Below are 19,895 nucleotides of genomic sequence, written 5' to 3' on the forward strand. Positions count from 1 at the left end.
AGTCCTGGGGGATTTTCGTCAATAATTATTAATTTATATTTATTTCCCCATCGTTGTTTCGCAGAGAAAACAAGGCTAAAACCCAGAAGAATCAAAGAAAGGAGCAACTGAGAAAAGGCGCCGGCTTGAAGGAAAGGAGTCAAAATTAAAGAGAGAAACGGAAGATAACAGAATAGGCGTTGATAGACCGTGGAATCTAAGAATCACACAAAAATAGTTTTAGGTGGGGTTTTTTTTTTCTTCATGAATTTTCCGTTTCTTCTCCTTTTAAATGAATCCCCGTCCTTAGCTATATACTTCTTGCGTGTTTCCTGCGGTCTATCTACTCTTAATCTGTGTCTTCATTAACTCTTTTTATATCTCTCAGTCTTTTGATAGAAACTTTATAAAAGTTCTTTCTTCTGTCAAGAACCTAATTAAGATCCTAATTATTCTTCCCGAGTTCTTTGTTTTTCTTTCTGGGTTTTCTTTATAGTTTTGGTTCTTATTTATTTTTGGGTGTTTTACTCTTTGTTTATTGTCTTGAAGTGGGGAGTGTTTTAGTTCTGGGTAATTTGGATCAATGGAGGATGAGGGTAGGGTTTCTGGTGGAAATGGATCATCTTACTGGTTGGATGCTTGCGAGGACATACCGTGCGACTTGATTAATGATTTTGTTGATTTCGACGCCCCTCTAGTCCAAGACTCGGTTGACAATACTTCCAACCAAGATTTCTTTGGTGGGATTGATCACATTCTCGATAGCATCAAGAACGGCGGTGGCCTTCCTCCGGTAGAAGGTAACAGTGATAGCACTGTTTTCAATGGAAATGGAAGTCGGATTCATGACTCTGTTGTCGGGGATGGACTGTGTCCCAATGAGCTCTCTGTGGTTTCCAAGAATTTACCTGAGAACTCGGTTCCACCACCTAATGGTGTTGAAAAGAACAGCATTGAGAGCAAAGGGCAGGAGAAGAACTGTGATGTTAGTAATTCCAATTTGCTTGATTACTCTACTAAGGATAATGGAGTTCATCGAGATGATAAAAGGTCATCTGAGTCAAGGGATAGGGATTTAGATAGTGAAGAGAGTTGTGGCAAGAGTGATAGGCGAAAACGACAGAGTCATGAATCCCACTTCCATTCTAGTAGAGGTCAGTATTACCACAGGGAAAGGGAGAGATCTTCTGCTCGAAAAAGGGTTCGTGATTGGGATGATATCGATCGGAGAGATAGAGAGCATGTTAGGAGAAGAGAACATTATTATGGTGGTAATAGGAGGGATGGGAGAGATAGAGAATCAAGGGGTTATTGGGAGAGGGATCGGTCAGGTTCCAATGAGATGATTTTTAAATTGGGAACTTGGGAAGCAGATCAGCAAAAAGAAGCGAAGGCGGCTAATGACAAAACTCAGGAGTCTAATGGAAAGAGGGAGAAGAAAGTTGAACAGCCAAAGGAAAAAGTTTTGGAGGAGCAAGCTCGTCAGTATCAATTGGATGTTCTTGAACAGGCAAAAGGGAAAAACACAATTGCATTTCTTGAAACAGGGGCAGGGAAGACACTCATTGCTGTTCTCCTCATCAAAAGTATTGCTGATGATTTACAAAAGCAGAACAGAAAAGTGCTCTCTGTCTTTTTGGTCCCCAAAGTTCCACTAGTTTACCAGGTAGTAGAATTTGTAGAATTTTAATGTTCTTCTAAGTTTTGAAGGTTTCTGTTGTTTCCGAGTTCAGTTCTGATTATCTTTTATTTGCATTTTCCAGCAAGCTGAAGTTATTCGCGAGCGAACTGGTTTCCAAGTAGGCCATTATTGTGGGGAGATGGGTCAAGATTTTTGGGATGCTCGTAGGTGGCAGCGTGAGTTTGAAACAAAGCAGGTAGCTTCTCAATTTTGTTTTGTGAAAATTCCTGCTTGACCGTCATTTGAGATTTTCTTCAATGTTCTAAGTAATTTCCTTATTGTATTGCTAGTCGCCACTTAAGCAAATTGCAGTATGTTGAAGGAATGGGATGATATTGATATAGTTTTCAAATCTAGCAAGATCCTTATACGCCTACTCTAAGGAGTTGGAATCAAGTGGTAGTAATAATATTGGTATACCATTATCCCATTTAGAAAAGAAAAAAAAGGAGGGGGAAGTAGGTAAGCCCTAATTAGAACAATTAACTGAAAGGAGCTTTAATGGATAGAAAAATTGTTCTTTTTTAAACTCCCTTGACAAGGTACTATGGGCTGCCAAATTCTGGTCAGTCTGTAGGTAATTGAACAATTTTAAGTTGGCTGTCTAGCAACCACGTCCCCAGAATGGTTTTATCTTTGCTAGGCTTTGGGAGCTGTTGATTTTGCATATATGATTTTGTGTATATAATTTGTTGAATTGATGTTTTCTTGCAGGTTTTGGTTATGACAGCTCAAATTCTGCTGAATATTTTGAGGCACAGCATAATTAAAATGGAAGCAATCAATCTTCTTATTCTGGATGAGTGCCATCATGCTGTGAAGAAACATCCGTATTCACTGGTTATGTCTGAATTCTATCATACAACACCAAAGGAGAAGAGACCTTCTGTTTTCGGGATGACTGCTTCTCCTGTTAACTTGAAGGGTATATTTTTATTTTCTAGTGTTGGCTTCTTTGAATTTATATTCCATCGAGAGACTAAGGGAGTCTCACACTCAATTGAAAATTTTCCTTTTAGTTTATTGTAAGAACTTCCCCCATCTAAACTTATTTTTGAATATATTTAGGTGTTTCAAGTCAAGTCGATTGTGCAATAAAGATTCGTAATCTAGAAAGCAAGCTGGATTCTGTAGTCTGTACAATTAAAGACCGCAAGGAACTTGAAAAACATGTGCCAATGCCCTCAGAAGTTGTGGTAGAGTATGACAAAGCAGCCAGTTTATGGTCCCTTCATGAACAAATAAAACAAATGGAAGTGACAGTTGAAGAAGCGGCACAGTCGAGCTCTAGAAGAAGTAAATGGCAGTTCATGGGAGCTAGAGATGCAGGAGCCAAGGAAGAGCTTCACCAAGTTTATGGTGTATCTGAAAGAACAGAAAGTGATGGAGCTGCTAATTTGATACAAAAGTTAAGGGCCATTAATTATGCACTTGGTGAATTGGGTCAATGGTGTGCTTACAAGGTATTTTATATTTATATCTCTTAAAGTAATTAAGTTATTTTATTGGTTGTGCAACGATCTTGGTTCCTTTTGTTTGCCTTTTTGCAGGTTGCACAATCTTTTCTGACAGCGTTACAAAATGATGAGAGGGCAAACTACCAGCTTGATGTCAAGTTTCAAGAATCTTACCTAAACAAAGTCGTTTCTCTCTTAAAATGCCAATTATCGGAGGGAGCTGTTGCTGAAAAAGATATGAACAGTGAAGAAGCAGAGAGATGTAATGCTCAAGAGGGGACCTACCCTGATGAGATTGAGGAAGGAGAGCTCCCTGACAGTCATGGTGCATCTTTCGTTTAATTGTCTACCTTCCTCTTTTTACTTTGCCAGTACAATTTGAAGCTGATTTGTTCCTGATTTTGGAGAACTGATTTATCAGCCTAAGGCTGAATATAGGCTATCAGCTTAAATTTACCTAGGTGACTTCAAGACAAAGTGATCATTGTTAACTTTGAATGTTTACTTGTCATATACCGCATGCGTTGCGGGCTTGCTTGTGCTTTGTTTTTTGTCTTCCTAAGGAACCTTTTTATCATCTTAGGTATTTCTAAACAGAAGATAATTTAAGAACATTTTGGTGTGTATTTTCAACTTATGCACCTTTTTGTCACAGTTGTCTCTGGTGGAGAGCATGTGGATGTGGTAATTGGAGCGGCTGTAGCAGATGGTAAAGTGACCCCAAAAGTACAATCATTGATTAAAATTCTTCTCAAGTATCAGCACACGGAGGATTTTCGTGCTATCATCTTTGTTGAGCGAGTTGTGGCTGCTTTAGTTCTTCCTAAGGTTAAAGGATTGACTTGTTTTATCATTTTCAATGATATATTTCATCCCCTTGCAGTGCCCTAGTAATGCTATTAAAGCTTTTTGAATGGACAGGTTTTTGCAGAGCTTCCATCTCTGGGTTTCATCAGGTGTGCAAGTTTGATTGGGCACAACAATAGTCAAGAAATGCGGACTGGACAAATGCAGGATACAATTGCTAAATTCCGAGATGGTCGTGTATGTATCCCATGCTCTCTCACTACAGCTGATGAAAGATCTGAATCATGGAATTGTAAACATTTGCTAAAATATTTTTTTTTATCTGTTGTTAGGTGACATTGTTAGTTGCAACTAGTGTTGCCGAGGAAGGATTGGATATTCGGCAATGCAATGTTGTTATTCGTTTTGATCTTGCGAAAACTGTTTTGGCATACATTCAGTCCAGGGGTCGCGCAAGGAAGCCTGGGTCAGATTACATCTTGATGATTGAGAGGTACTTGTGATGGTTTTTTTTATAAAAATGGGAGGCCTCGTTAGAAATCCCCTTTCTCAAAAATAATCTACCTACAAATCATGCTGCAATCCTTTATCTTACAAGAAAAAATAACAACGTTGAGTCTAACTTTCCTTTCCCAAAAATAATCTCATTCCTACACTTCCAAACCGACCACATTACCGCCCCTGGAATGAAAGTCCAAATAGTCGAGCGTGAAACTAGATCTGCCCAAACAGAGATCGAAGCAGCCAGACTCTTCGGAACAACAAAGGAAACGTTCCAAAAGCGCAAAAATCTAGACCATAAGCCCCAAACCACATCACAATGCACAAATAAGTGAAACAGACTCCGAAAACCTGCCACACAACGGACAAAGTGGATCCACGATCCCTGCGACTCCACGATTCAGCAACTCCTCTTTAACCGCTAATCTTTGATGAACAACCTGTCAGACGAAAGTTTCCACTCGAGGTGGGGCTATCCCTAACCAAATGTGTCTGACCCAAATAGATTAGCAAGCGACAACTCAAAAAATTTCCAAATACATGACTTGGCTGAAAAAAACCCTCCCCATTCCCTGTCCAAATCCAGTAGTCCTCCACCGAAGGATACAATAATTACTCAGCATCGAATTAAGCACGAGCCATTGGTCCAACTCCCAATCGGCAGGGTTCCTTCTCATTTGTAAGTCCCAAAACCATCCCGACAAAGTAGTTTTCCTGAAATCAACAACTCTGTCCCCTTTGTTAGCCGAGAGAGTGAATAACCTCGAAAATCGATCTTTTAATGGAATCAAATCCAACCAAATGTCATGCCAAAACAAAACAGACTCGCCATTGCCGACTCTTAATTGCATATTATTTCTAAGACTTTCTCCAAAATCATCGCTTGAATAGAAACTTTTTACCACCCTTTTGCATATCCACGAAGCACGAGAGGAAATCGAACTATCTACCATACTTGCATTCGGATCCAAACTATTGACATATCATACAACCCTTTTCCACCACGATTATTTTTTCGTAGGCAAATTTCCAGTCGTTTCCCCAAAAGAGCTCTATTTAATAGGTCTAGGTTAGGAATTCCTAAACCCCCAAGTTCTTAGGCCTATACACCGAAACCCAATTTACTCGATGAATATTTCTCTTATCTGTCAAACCCCCCCATAGAAAAGCTGCAATTATAGAGTTCAACTTGTTCAAAACACACACTGGTAATCGGAAGATAGAAAAGAAGTAGATTGAGAGAGCACACAACACTGATATAACCAATACAACCCTTCCGGCTAAGGACAAAGATGATGCCTTCCAACCAGCCAGCTTTCTATAAAATCTTTGAACAATTGACTCCCACATAGCCACCGAATCCCTCTTAGCCCCAAGAGGTAAACCAAGATACTCGGACGGAAACAAACCCACCGAGCAACCAATAACATTAGCCCACTCCTTTATAATCTCTGGATCAGCGTTTATGCCTAAAATTCTGCTCTTTGATAAATTTAACTGCAACCCAGCCATCTTTTCAAAGATTGATGACACCCTTCTTACATTCTTCAGCTCCCCTAATGAGGTATTGCAAAAAATTATGAGATCGTCCGCAAATTGCAAATGCAACAACACAAAGGATTGTTCTTGATTACCTAACTCAAATCCTCTGAACAGCCCAACGTTCACTGCTTTAGCAAGCAACAAATTTATCAACTCACCAACCAAATTAAAAAGCAAAGTGGATAAGGAATGGCCCTGACGCAACCCTTAAGCGATTTGAAATTCATCCATAGGTGACCCATTCACTAACACCGATATAGAAGCTATAGACACACATTGGAAAATCCAAGAACACCATTTCTCACCAAATCCCGTACGCTTCATGATTCTCAACAAAATCAACCAATCCACTGAATCGTAAGCTCTTTTAAAGTCCACCTTAAAGACAACCCCATTCAACCCTTTTTTCCTCCAAAATTCAATACCCTGATTCGCAATAAACGAACAATCCATAATTTGTCTCCCCGGAATAAAAGCGAATTGTGAAGGGCTAATAATATCATTAATACACAACCTCAATCTTCTTAATAACACCTTCGAAAGAATTTTATAAAGCCCTCCTACAAGGCTAATAGGCTGGTAATCATCCAAGCATTCCGGATTGGCCTTCTTTGGAATAAGGGTAATAAATGAATGGTTAACCCCCTTCCCAATCCTTCACTTCTAAAACTCTTCGAAGAAAGCCACAATCCCTTCTTTCAAGTTCGGCCAAAATTTCTTGCAGAAATCTAAATTCAAACCATCGGGTCTGGGAGCTTTATTACTATCCGAGGAGGCTATTGCATCCTAAATCTCCTCGTCCAAAAAGGGCCTTTCCAAAATCGAACTTTGAACCTCCGAGAGTTTCGGAAAATCCAAGTCCATATTTTCAACTTCAAAAGTAGTCTTCTGGTTATACACTTCTTTAAAAAAAGTCCATCACAAAAACTATAATCGACCTTGGATCAGAAATCAGCTTTTTTTTCACTTTGAGAGATTTAATGCCATTCAATCTACCTCTAATTCCAGCACACTGATGAAAAAATCTTGAATTCCTGTCACCCTCCAATCCCCACTTCAGTCTCGGCTTATGTAACCAAATCAGTTCTTTTTTATAAAGATCCCATAATTCTTTTTTAAGTATTTTCTTTCTACCATTATTTATCCATACAAACTTAACTTTTGTATTGTCTACAGAGGAAATTTATCACATGCAACATTCCTAAGGAATGCAAGGAATAGTGAGGAGACCTTGCGGAAAGAAGCAATTGAGAGAACTGACCTTAGTCATCTGAAGGATACTTCGAGGTTAATTTCAGTGGATAGGGTACCAGGTACAGTGTACCAGGTCGAATCAACTGGTGCTGTTGTTAGCTTAAATTCTGCTGTTGGACTTGTCCATTTTTACTGCTCTCAGCTTCCCAGCGACAGGTATTGTACTCATTATAAGATATAGATATTTTTTCCTGTTTCTTTTGTCGTTTGTTCTTTTACTTTGCCGTTTCTTTTGGCTTTTAGATATTCAATACTCCGTCCCGAGTTTATCATGAAGAAGCATGAGAAGCCAGGAGGTCCAGTTGAATATTCTTGCAAGCTTCAGTTCCCCTGTAATGCACCATTTGAAGAGCTTGAGGGCCCCATGTGCAGTTCTATGAGGCTTGCCCAGCAGGCATGCTGTCTTGCCACTATCTACTTCTTTATCAGACATAATAATTCCTCATGTTGATAACACGTGTAACATGCAGGCTGTATGCTTGGCTGCTTGCAAGAAGCTCCATGAAATGGGAGCATTTACTGATATGCTCTTGCCCGACAAAGGAAGTGGGGAAGAAGCAGAGAAGGCTGAGCAGAATGATGATGGAGAACCACTTCCTGGAACTGCTAGACATAGAGAGTTCTATCCTGAAGGTGTAGCAGATATACTCCAGGTTAGTGTCCTCTATGGATTTGACTTCCCATCTATGTATTTTTATCTTAATTTGCAATTTCTTGCTTGCCCATGTTAATATACATACTAGTACATATGTTTTCTATTCTGCAACTGTTATAATACTGTTTTTTAGATAGTTTCTCCCCCTCAACATGGCCCCTCTTTTTTATCGCTTGACCTAGTTTTCTTTTCTGTTGCTTGTATGACACCTTATTCCAATACTTATCTGATGTGGTTAAGAAGAAAAACAGTAACAATAGAAAGAAATAAGGCTGAACAAATGATTAGGGAAGATGGAACTTTAGAGAACTTGGGGTTTTACAAAAGCTTCTAGTTTCTTTATAATAATCCAAAGAAAATAATAAGAAGAATTGTTTTGGCCACAAAGCCTACAACTTATTTATATAGGCTAGCTTTCTTGCAAGCACTATTTACTCATAACCGTAGATCTAAACCCTAAAGATACTTAATAACCCTAAAAGTACTTAACTGCCCTAGCCTTGGCCGTCTATCATACATATAATAATCAATAAATATTATAAAATAAAACTGAAATAATAGAATAAAGCAATACAAAATAATGCTCCTGCATCATTGTCTGCACATCAAAGTGCAAAATGCCTTTTCTTTTGTTCGTGTTAAATACTAGTATCCGTTGGTGTTGACATATTTTTTGTTGCCTAACATCCTTATGAAAAGTAATGGCTGACTTTTGCTTGTAAATCATAGACATAAAATGAGGGTTTTAACTTGCAATTTGGCATTTATATTTGATTGCATCAGAATTAGATTCATTACCACAAATATTGGTAAGACTAAAATCTAGTAGAGACATATTGTAAAGGGATTTGCCTACATTTGTGCTTATGGAGGAAGATGTTGTGGGAGAAAACAAACATGTCCTTTAACTAATATGCATTTTGGTTTGCAAGTTTATTGAAAGGTTTCCTTGTCCACAGGGAGATTGGATTTTATCTGGAAGAGATGGCACTGATGACTCTAAACTACTTCGTCTCTACTTGTATACCATCAAATGCGTAAATAATGGCTCTTCAAAAGATTCATTCTTAACTGAAGTCTCAGATTTTGCAGTACTTTTTGGCAAAGAGCTGGATGCAGAGGTAATTTTGTTTGTTTTTATATTAAACATGACATGCATTTGGTAAATAGGATATTAATTTTGAATAACATCTGTCTATTTAGGTCTTATCGATGTCGGTGGATCTATTTATCGTTCGAGCCATGATAACCAAGGCATCTCTTGTCTTCAGGGGTTCAATAGATATTACTGAAAGTCAGGTGAGTTGCTGTTTAATTGGTTTGGATGATAATTACAAATTGTGGTTTTTGGCTGTTTTTACTTTAGATTATACTTATGATATAATTCACAAGTCTGCTTATGTGCAGCTGGCATCCCTTAAAAGTTTTCACGTAAGACTGATGAGCATTGTATTGGATGTGGATGTTGATCCTTCCACTACTCCTTGGGATCCTGCCAAGGCATATTTGTTTGTCCCTGTGGTTGGCGATAAGTGTGTAGATCCTATAAAAGAAGTTGATTGGGATTTGGTTGATAATATAGTCACTACAGATGCATGGAACAATCCCCTTCAGAGAGCTAGGCCAGATGTTTTCCTTGGAACAAACGAGAGGACACTTGGTGGTGACAGAAGGGAGTATGGATTTGGGAAATTGCGTAATGGCCTGGCTTTTGGGCACAAACCTCATCCTACTTATGGTATCAGAGGAGCTGTAGCCCCATATGATGTTGTTAAAGCTACTGGGGTGGTTCCTAGTCATGATGTGCTCGAGTTACAAGAAGCGGATTTGACCAAAGGCAAATTGATAATGGCTGATGGTTTCACACATGCAGATCATCTCGTTGGAAGAATAGCAACAGCTGCTCATTCAGGGAAGAGGTTTTATGTAGATTCAATATGCTACGACATGACAGCAGAGACCTCCTTTCCGAGGAAAGAGGGCTATCTTGGTCCTCTGGAGTACAGCTCATATGCCGATTACTATAAGCAGAAGTATGAATTTGACATCATTTACCGTTAAATTTCCTTTATTCCCTACATATGAAAATTAGAAGTAACAATTGGCTGCCTATTAATTGCTTCTCTTTAATGGATGAGATGGCCTAAATGTCACTTCAGTTGAGCGTGAAGAAAAGGAAAGCATGTCTTATGCCGTGAGGGACATGGTTGACTACTTTTGGGTATAGAATATGTGAGCTTTTGTCACATGCTACCTGATAGTAGTGAATGTCCTTACAGATCAAATATGCTTTTTGTTTCTTCGTTCACAACAGAGAGTGCATTAGGCTATTTTTTTTTGATAGGAATGTAGGCCTCGTTAAAAACCCCCTTCATGATTAATGGAACACTAAGTGTTTCTCAATCAGCGGAAGGAGGAAAAGAGTGCCTTAGGATTCATTAAAAACCACAATATACATAATGTTTAACAACAACACATAAACACTCCCTTTACATAATCCACCCCAAAGACTACAAAAACAAATCACAAATGTAAAACTAGCCAATACCAGCTTTGGCTAAACTATCAGCCTCAACATTGGTTGACCTAGCAACCCATCTAATAATACCATTCAACTCCCTTAACTTAGTAACAATATCTTTTACTAGATTAGAGTATACACCGGGACAAAGATCAAAATTCTTGACCCACTCTACTGCAAGTTTACTGTCAGATTCAATCAATAAACGTTCCTTCATCTGCTTATGAAACGGCTCAAAAAAAATTAGGCCCCTCTTAACTGCCAACAACTCAATCAGCGCCGGAGGACCTGGACCAGAAGGCTCTTGAAAAGAGCCCATCACCGAGCCATCCTCATCTCTAAGAATTCCCCCAACACCACTCTTCCTCCAATCACCAGTCACTACTGCATCCACATTAAGTTTAATAAAACCCTTTGGAGGAGGAAACCAAGACACAATTTCAATGATCGAACACCTTGACTTAGAGCAATAATCCCCAATAGTAGGATCAGAGATGAGAGAGTCTTTTAGAATAGAGACATCCTTGGTATTCGTTATGAACCAAGTCGCCAGCCTACATCTTGCCATAAAAAACAGATCGATCTGATCGAGCCTACCCCCATCAAACACAATGTCATTCCTATATTTCCATATAGTCCATAGCACCACACCCGGAATATATGACCAAATTCTAGAATTAGGGACCAAATGCTCCCAAGCTATCAGAAAACTTTGAGCATTGGCCTGCAAAACCGAACTAACACCCCACAATTTCAAAAATTTCATCCACAATGCCCATGCCACAAGGCAAGTAAAAAATAAATGCAAAGAGGATTCAACCTCTTTTTTACAAAGGGGACATGACACATCTATAACAGTTGAAACTCCTCTCCTTTGTAGTTCCTGTTTTACTGGCAGTCTATGATGCACAACCTGCCACAAAAAGACCTCCACTCTGGGAGGCACCAAACCCCTCCAAATGAATTTCATCCAAAAAGAATCAACTGACAACACAGGACTGCAAGCTTTGACACTGGTCTTAACAGAATAGATCCCATCCCCTTTTCCTCTCCAAACCCACCCATCAGACAGATCCTTGGACAGAGGTATATTGTTAATTAAGGTCATCAGATCGCAGAATTGAACCAGTTCCCAGTCACTCAAACTCCTTCTCAATTGAACATGCCAACACCAAACTGAGGACTTGAACTCACCAAACTCTTTTAACTTCCCATTTTTATTTGCAGACAGAACAAATAATCTGGGGAAGACCTCTTTAAGAGGGGAAACAGTCGCCCAATTATCAGACCAGAAACTGATTCTGTCCCCACTGCCTACTCGAACATCTAACAGACTTCGAAATTTAGCTCCGAACTGGTCTTCTTTGAAATGATTATTGACTATTGATTTCCAAATCCAAGAAGAAAAAGCAGGTAGTTTTTCCTTGAAAATCAACAAGCTAGGGTCCAGATTATACTTACTGCAAATAACCTTTTTCCACACTGAGCCTCCATCATTCGCAAACCTCCAAGACCACTTTCCTAGGAGTGCTCTATTCATGTAATTAAGATCTAGAACTCCTAGACCACCCGCACTTTTTGCAAAACATACTGTCGACCAGTTTATCCAATGGATTTTTTTAACCTCTGCCCCTCCTCCCCATAGAAAACTGGCCATAATGGAATTTAGCTTAACAATCACGGAAGAGGGTATTTTAAACAGGGACATGAAATAGGTAGGTAATGAGCATAAAATAGCCTTTAATAACACTAATCTTCCTTCCACAGACAGAGTCCTCACCTTCCAGCTGGCTAACTTGTTAAATTTCTGCACTATCGGATCCCACAACGCTATAAAATTTCTCTTAGCACCAAGCAGTAATCCCAAATATTCCGAAGGAAAATGTCCCACTACACAACCAATATTATTAGCCCACTGCAACACCTCTTCCTCACTGATATTAATCCCAAATAATCTACACTTAGTGAGGTTTAATTGCAGTCCTGAAATGACTTCAAAGACCCTTAAGACCCTCTTGACATTTAGAATCTGTGTCTTCGAAGCCATACAGAAGATAATGAGATCATTTGCGAATTGCAAATGTGACAAATTAAGAGCTGTATCATCCTTGCCAACAATCAAACCACTGAACAGGCCCGAAGATACTGCTTTCCGAATCAGTAGATTAAGTAACTCGCCAATGAAATTAAACAGCAAAGGTGACAAGGAGCACCCTTGTCTAAGACCTCTAGCCATAGGAAATTCATCCGTAGGAACCCCATTAACTAGCACTGAAACCGAGGCAGTTGACACACATTTCCGAATCCAGTCACACCATTTTAATCCGAATCCCATTCTAACCATAACTTTAAATAAAATATCCCAATCTACCGTATCGTAGGCCTTCTTGAAATCCACCTTCAACACACAACCCTTCAATCCTTTCTTCCTCCACAAATCAATACCTTCATTAGCGATGAAAGAACAATCCAATATTTGTCTACCCTGAGTGAAGGCAAATTGTGAATCACTAACAACATCATCCATGCAACACCTCAACCTTCTCGAAAGGCACTTGGAAAGAATCTTGTACATCCCACCTACTAGGCTAATTGGTCTGAAATCATCTAGACCCCCAATATTAGAGCCCTTTGGAATTAGAGTTATGAACAAATGATTAATGCCATGCTCCCAATCCTTTCCCAAGTAAAAGTTATTGAAAAAATTCATAATATCAGCTTTCAATGAAGACCAAATTTTTTTGAAAAAACCCATACTCAGCCCATCCGGACCCGGAGCTTTGTTACTATCACACGAATTCAAGGTTTCAAAAAGTTCACCTTCCGTAAACTCCTTTTCTAGCATAAGACTCTGCTCCATTGAAATTCTTGAGAAATTTAAATTAATATCCTCCACTTCCAAGGTAGTGCGGCTATTGAAAGCTTTGAAAAAATGCTCTTTGACAGCAGACTTTAACCGGACTGGGTCCCTGATAATAACCCCATCAACACAAATAGCATTTAAAGCGTTCCTCCTCCTCCTAATGGAAGCACAAGTGTGAAAAAATTTAGTATTCCGATCACCATCTTTAACCCACTTCTCTCTTGAATTTTGAAACCAGATTTGCTCCTCAATTCTGTAAAGTCTCCAAAGCTCATCCCTCAGTAACTTCAGCTCTGATGAACTATCAATAACTCCTGAAACTCGATTCTTCTGAAAAGAGTTTTCTAGGTGATGGATCTTGTCTTCAATAGCAGAAATCTGTTTACTAGGAAACTGATTCCTATTTCCAGACCAAGTCTTTATATCAAACTTAGTATTTCTAAGAATGCTCAGAATTCCTGCTTTTTTTTTTACCCTCTTGAACTCATTAATAGACTCTGCAACTTTCTCTTGGAAGCCGTCCTCAGTCATCAAATAGCTAAACAGCCTAAACGGCCTCTTGCCCCAATTGTCTTCCCCACTCTCCAAAATAATAGCATTATGATCAGAAATGGACTTTGTCAACAGCGATTGGGTAATATCAGAAAACTTAGAAAGGAAGCTAACATTAACCAGAAACCTATCCAGTCTAATAACAGTGGGGCAATCCCGATTACTGCTCCATGTATAATTCCCCCCTATTAAAGGTAAGTCAATCATCCCCGTTTGCTGAATGAACAGATTGAAAATTTCCATTGAATTTCTGTTTTGAGACCTGCCATCCTTCTCCTCCTCTGTTAAGTAAGCATTGAAATCCCCTCCCACACATAAAGGCAAACTGCACCCATTTAAAAACTGTCCCAATTCTTCAAAGAAACTGGCCTTCTCTTCATCCACAGACGGGCCATAAACATTAATGAACCCACACCTAAATTGATTGAATTTGAACTTCCCAAAAACAGCAATGAACCTCCTATGGATAAACTGGTCTTCTAACTCAAAACAACTATCATCCCAACAACTAAATAAGCCTCCTGAAGATCCAACTGCTGGAGACACAACGAACCCCTGCAGCTTATTCAACCCACTTCTTCTTAAAAATGAGCTTGGTAAAATCTCAAGTTTTGTCTCTTGGAGAAAAAGAAATATTGGTTTTTTCTCTGAGGATAACTTCTGAATAGCTCTCTGTTTTTCCTTTTTGCCCAGCCCCCTAACATTCCAGGACAAGATAGTGATTTTTGTCATCATATTCAATTATAAAAAATACCAAAGCAATCCCAGAATCCATCTTAGGACTCAGCTAGCCTGACTCAAACCTTTCTCCAAATCCATAATTTTTTGTAGAAAAGCATTCTTCCCTTCCTTGAACGAAATGCCCAGCATCCTGCTTATCTCCCAAGTAGCAATCGCTTCCTCCAACAGCCCTGAGAATGTTAATGTGGATACTGTAGTCACACTAGCATGGTCTAGAGCATCCCTAGTGAGGGATCTTTTCATTCTCCTGTAAGAGCGCTTGCCTCTTTGATCAACACAAACCCCTTCAGCCAACCCAGCCGCCTCTGAACTTTTAGAATGAAAACCACTTGAGATAGGAAACCTACCCAACTTTAAACTAGAAACCCTTCCTGGCTCATCCAACCAAATTTTTCTTTCTCTGGACCTGCTATAAAATCTCTTATGACTCTTAATTAGCTTTCTCCCAACCGGGGCACTCTTCCAAGAAATAGGACTAGCAGAACGAGTTGGCGAACCAGCTCTAAAACATGACAGCTTTAAGCCTTCAGCAGACCCCACTTCACCATCCATACCTGTTGAATCCTTAAAACCCGCCTCAGACCATAAGCCTTGACTGCCTCTGTCTTTGTCTCCATCCCCAGAGCTGCTAGTAACATTATGAATTTGCTTTTGATTAGCATTTCCGGGCCCAATGAATTTGACTGCTGGCCCAGTCGGAACTAGTCTCAAGATAGGAGAAAAAGGCTCACTGCTCCTGTCTGAAAGGGCCTGCAAACTGTCTTTATAATCCCCCTTATTTCTTAAACCCAGCCCAGCATAATCTCCCTTTTTACTACTCCCCAAACTGTGACCTTCTGACACAACTTCATTAATGTCTTTCCCTGCCAAGCTTCTTTTTGAAAACTGATTTTCTTCACCTGCTGCACCAACCCCGACAGGAAATCCCTGATCAATCCATAAGTCCACTTTCTGCCGATCTTCCACATCAAGCTGACCTGGACCTGCCATGTCTGACGAACGTATACTATCGTCTTCCTCCTCTGACGACTCTACGACTGTGACTCTATCGTCGGAAAATTTATCCGGCGAGATGCCATGAAAGAAATTTGAAACCTGGGAAGTAGATCCCAACTTAGAAGTCACCTTATATGATCTTCCATAGGAACCTAGAGTAAACACTTCCGGGAAGTCAAAGGGACTTTCCACCCTAAGCAAAATTCTCACCATCGAGAGATCTTCCCTTGTTAGAGTCGAATCCTGGATGACCTCCACTAAACCCCACCTTCCAGCTAACTTCTGTAAGAAATTCTCTTGCCAACATAACTGAGGGACACCGAACAGCTCCACCAAACAATAAGCCATAGGCACTCCACCTTCATTCAACAGCGGTGCCAACCGATCGAACCAGAACCATAACTCCTTACTCTTATTTGACCGCGCATCCTTCATCAATTCCTCTGATTTGAACGTTATAACACAAGAGTTCCAAACATATCCCCAGCTCGCAACTTGAACTTCAATACCATCACTAGCCAAACCTTTTTGAACCAACTCCAGCTCAAAGGAATGTTTCACAATACCCGTTAGAGATCTTTTCACCCAACTTGAATTTTCAGTAGGAATATGCATTTCCCAAATATTCTTCTTCTTCTTCATCCCTCTTCCCCTGTCTAGACTTTCGTAACTTTTTCCTATATGCTCCGACTCAGTCTTTTGCGAACTGCACGACACCAAGACATCTTTGTATGATCTATCATCTCTTAATCTGCTCGGAATCACAGCCTTCGAACTTGGATTAGCTTTATCAAATATAACCTTTTCCTGGACACCAACTGAAAGACGAGAAGAACCAGCAACCCTTGGTCAGACACTCTGGTACTTTGCAACTCCAACGTAAATTTTCCTCCCATCTATCCACAACCCGTTAATATTTTCAACTGCATTCCTCATCTCTGTTTCATTACCAAACTGAACGAAGGCAAAAGTGAAAGATTTATACTTTGGCCTGTTCACCACATTTGGTATGAAAATTCTTACCACCTGACCCTGATCGATAAATATGTTTCTTAGCTCACTCCTAGTGACTCTCTTACTCAGGTTGTCAACGAATACAGTCCAACTCCCGCCGGAGGAAGACTGGCCTATTCCTTTTTCTCTCTCTTCTTTCCTGACACTCTCTCTCATCATTTTTTTCTCAGTGCATTAGGCTATTGACTCCTGTCTATATTGTTACCAGATATGGAGTTGAGTTGAGATACAAGCGGCAAGCTTTAATAAGAGGTCGTGGTGTTTCATACTGCAAGAATCTCTTGTCTCCTCGATTTGAGCACTCGGAAGGTATATTTAGCAAAATTCTTCTTGCATCAAAAATTAATATGTTGCTATGGTCCTTTTGTTGCTTAACGTAATATGTGCACCATGTGAAGGTGAATCAGAGGAGGCTATTGACAAAACATACTATGTTTTTCTTCCTCCGGAGCTGTGTTTTGTCCATCCACTTCCTGGATCACTTGTTAGAGGTGCCCAGAGGTTGCCCTCTATTATGAGGAGGGTCGAGAGCATGCTTCTTGCAATTCAACTTAAGCACATAATACAATTTCCAGTCCCCGCTTCAAAGGTGTGATATATTGTCTGGCTGGTTAAATTCTAGTGGCTTTCAGATGATTAATAAATTTACTTCATTTTTCATGTTCAGATTTTGGAAGCTTTGACTGCCGCTTCATGTCAGGAGACATTTTGCTATGAAAGGGCAGAGCTGCTGGGGGATGCTTACTTGAAATGGGTTGTTAGTCGCTTTTTGTTTCTTAAATATCCCGATAAACATGAGGGTCAACTGACCAGGATGAGGCAACAAATGGTGAGTAACATGGTATTGTATCAATATTCACTAAACAAGGGACTTCAATCATATATCCAAGCGGATCGCTTTGCACCATCTAGATGGGCTGCTCCTGGGGTATTGCCAGTCTTTGACGAGGATACAAAAGATGGAGACACATCCTTATTTGATCAAGAACATACAACTGTTGATGTTTTACCAGGAAAAGTAAATGGTGATGGGTTTGAAGATGAAGATATGGAAGATGGTGAGATTGAGAGTGACTCAAGTTCTTATAGAGTCCTCTCTAGCAAGACCTTAGCGGACGTTGTTGAATCGCTAATTGGAGTATATTATGTTGAAGGTGGCAAGAGTGCAGCTAACCACCTCATGAAATGGATTGGGATCCAGGTGGAATCCGATCCTGTTGAGATGGAATCTATAATGAAGCCATCCAATGTTAAAGAAAGCATACTTAGGAGTGTAAATTTTGATGCCTTGGAAGGTGCATTGAAAATAAAGTTTAATAATAGGGCCTTGTTGGTAGAAGCTATTACTCATGCTTCACGCCCAGCATCTGGAGTATCGTGCTACCAGCGTTTGGAGTTTATTGGTGATGCAGTCTTGGATCATCTTATCACAAGACATTTATTTTTCACATACACCAATCTGCCTCCAGGCCGCTTGACTGATTTGCGGGCTGCTGCTGTAAATAATGAAAACTTTGCACGTATTGCGGTAAAGCACCAGCTTCATGTGCACCTTCGGCATGGATCAAGTGCCCTTGAGAAACAGGTTTGCTGTCTGATTCCTTCACTTTTTCATATGTAATGGCTGGTAGTTTTAACCCCAACAATCAACTTGCTTTTCTGACACAATGGTAGGTTTTTCCTGACTTTGGCATTATTGGCTTCTGTTTCAGATTCGGGAATTCGTGAAGGAAGTTCAGGAGGAGTTATTAAAGCCGGGGTTCAACTCATTCGGTTTGGGAGATTGCAAAGCTCCAAAAGTTCTTGGAGATATTGTTGAATCTATTGCTGGTGGCATTTTTCTTGACAGCGGACGTGACACTGCAGTTGTCTGGAGGGTTAGTTTGGGAATGAATTTTTGCCCTTCCCGACTTCTCTTACAACTATATACAAAAAAGATATCTGATAAGGAAAAAAAATTGTTGTTGCTTTCCAGGTTTTTCAACCTCTGTTGCATCCCATGGTGACTCCAGAGACATTGCCAATGCATCCTGTCCGGGAACTACAAGAGCGATGCCAGCAACAAGCTGAAGGCTTGGAATACAAAGCCAGTCGAAGTGGCAATTTGGCCACTGTGGAGGTTTTCATAGATGGTGTCCAAGTGGGAGTTGCTCAGAATCCCCAAAAGAAGATGGCACAGAAACTAGCTGCGAGGAATGCACTTGCTGTCTTGAAGGAGAAAGAAACAGCTGATGCTAAGGAGAACCCTGAGGAGAATGGGAAAAAGAAGAATGGAAACCAGACATTTACAAGACAAACATTGAATGATATCTGCCTGCGTCGAAACTGGCCTATGCCCTCCTATCGGTAAGAAATTCGAGTCAGTACCTTTTCTTCCTCTTGGACGACAACAGAGATAACCGATCTATTGTGTGTATCTTTAGGTGTGTGAGTGAAGGGGGACCGGCCCATGCAAAGAGATTTACATTTGCTGTTAAGGTAAATACCACTGACAGGGGGTGGACCGATGAATGCGTAGGCGAGCCAATGCCCAGTGTTAAGAAGGCTAAGGACTCAGCTGCAGTGCTTCTCTTGGAACTCTTAAACAAATGGTATTCATGACCGTATAAGATTATTTTGGTACATTGTTCCCAAACTCTTTTTTAATAGCCCCCTATTGGTCGTGGGTTGTATCACGATTCATAGATTTTTATCTCCCTGTTGGTCGTGGGGTGTATCACTATTCATAGATTTGTATTTCCTTATCTGTTGTGGGGGTGTATAATTTATAGAGTTGTCATTTATAAATGCTATGATTTTGCCAAAGAAAAAGGTAGAATCAAATGACTGTCTTGTTTTGCATGGATTGTTGTTGACTAGAAATGAATTTCAGCAAAACATAGGAGATAATCATAATCCACTAGAAATGCAACACGGGAATAACCCTTTTTGATATGGACATAGAGTCGTTGCCGGAGAGTAATATGCTCAGGAAAATAAAATGGAATGTTAGGGATTGAATGTATGTTTCTTTCTTCAGCAATGTATGATGATTTGAATATCAGATTTTAATAATGGTATCAAATTTAGGGTCATAATAGTTATTCGTAAGCCGACGAAGTTTGTAGATATTATTTTCAGATAATAGATTTAATTTTAACAGACCGTGTAGACTTATTAATGCTCATATCAAAAGATTACAAGTAGTTATAGATTATGGATCTTTGAAGGTTCTGATCAACGGAAGAATTCTTCCGATTTATATGCGGACAAGTTACTCTAAAATTTTAAATTTCTGGAAGCTTTTATATGTGGAGCAGTGTTAACAATTTGTTGAAAAGATCCGGAAAGTA

At 39.8% G+C, this 19,895-nt stretch overlaps 1 protein-coding gene across 1 annotated transcript; it reads left to right on the forward strand.

Moving 5' to 3' along the window:
• The first annotated feature begins 217 nt into the window (after positions 1 to 217).
• Positions 218 to 19,368, forward strand: LOC120186302 (endoribonuclease Dicer homolog 1-like). Its single transcript, XM_039190281.1, has 21 exons — positions 218 to 1,645; positions 1,743 to 1,856; positions 2,375 to 2,585; positions 2,729 to 3,123; positions 3,211 to 3,442; positions 3,773 to 3,945; positions 4,039 to 4,161; positions 4,257 to 4,417; positions 7,144 to 7,377; positions 7,465 to 7,615; positions 7,692 to 7,874; positions 8,836 to 8,997; positions 9,080 to 9,175; positions 9,284 to 9,909; positions 16,772 to 16,872; positions 16,962 to 17,152; positions 17,231 to 18,148; positions 18,276 to 18,440; positions 18,539 to 18,909; positions 18,987 to 19,296; positions 19,337 to 19,368. The coding sequence occupies exons 1-20, from the start codon at positions 563 to 565 to the stop codon at positions 19,162 to 19,164; spliced, it is 5,868 nt and encodes a 1,955-aa protein (XP_039046212.1). The 5' UTR covers positions 218 to 562; the 3' UTR covers positions 19,165 to 19,296; positions 19,337 to 19,368.
• The last annotated feature ends 527 nt before the right edge of the window (positions 19,369 to 19,895 follow it).

Source organism: Hibiscus syriacus, unplaced genomic scaffold (genome assembly GCF_006381635.1).
Source record: "Hibiscus syriacus cultivar Baekdansim isolate YM2019G1 unplaced genomic scaffold, ASM638163v2 tig00113337_pilon, whole genome shotgun sequence".
NCBI classification, from domain to species: domain Eukaryota; kingdom Viridiplantae; phylum Streptophyta; class Magnoliopsida; order Malvales; family Malvaceae; genus Hibiscus; species Hibiscus syriacus.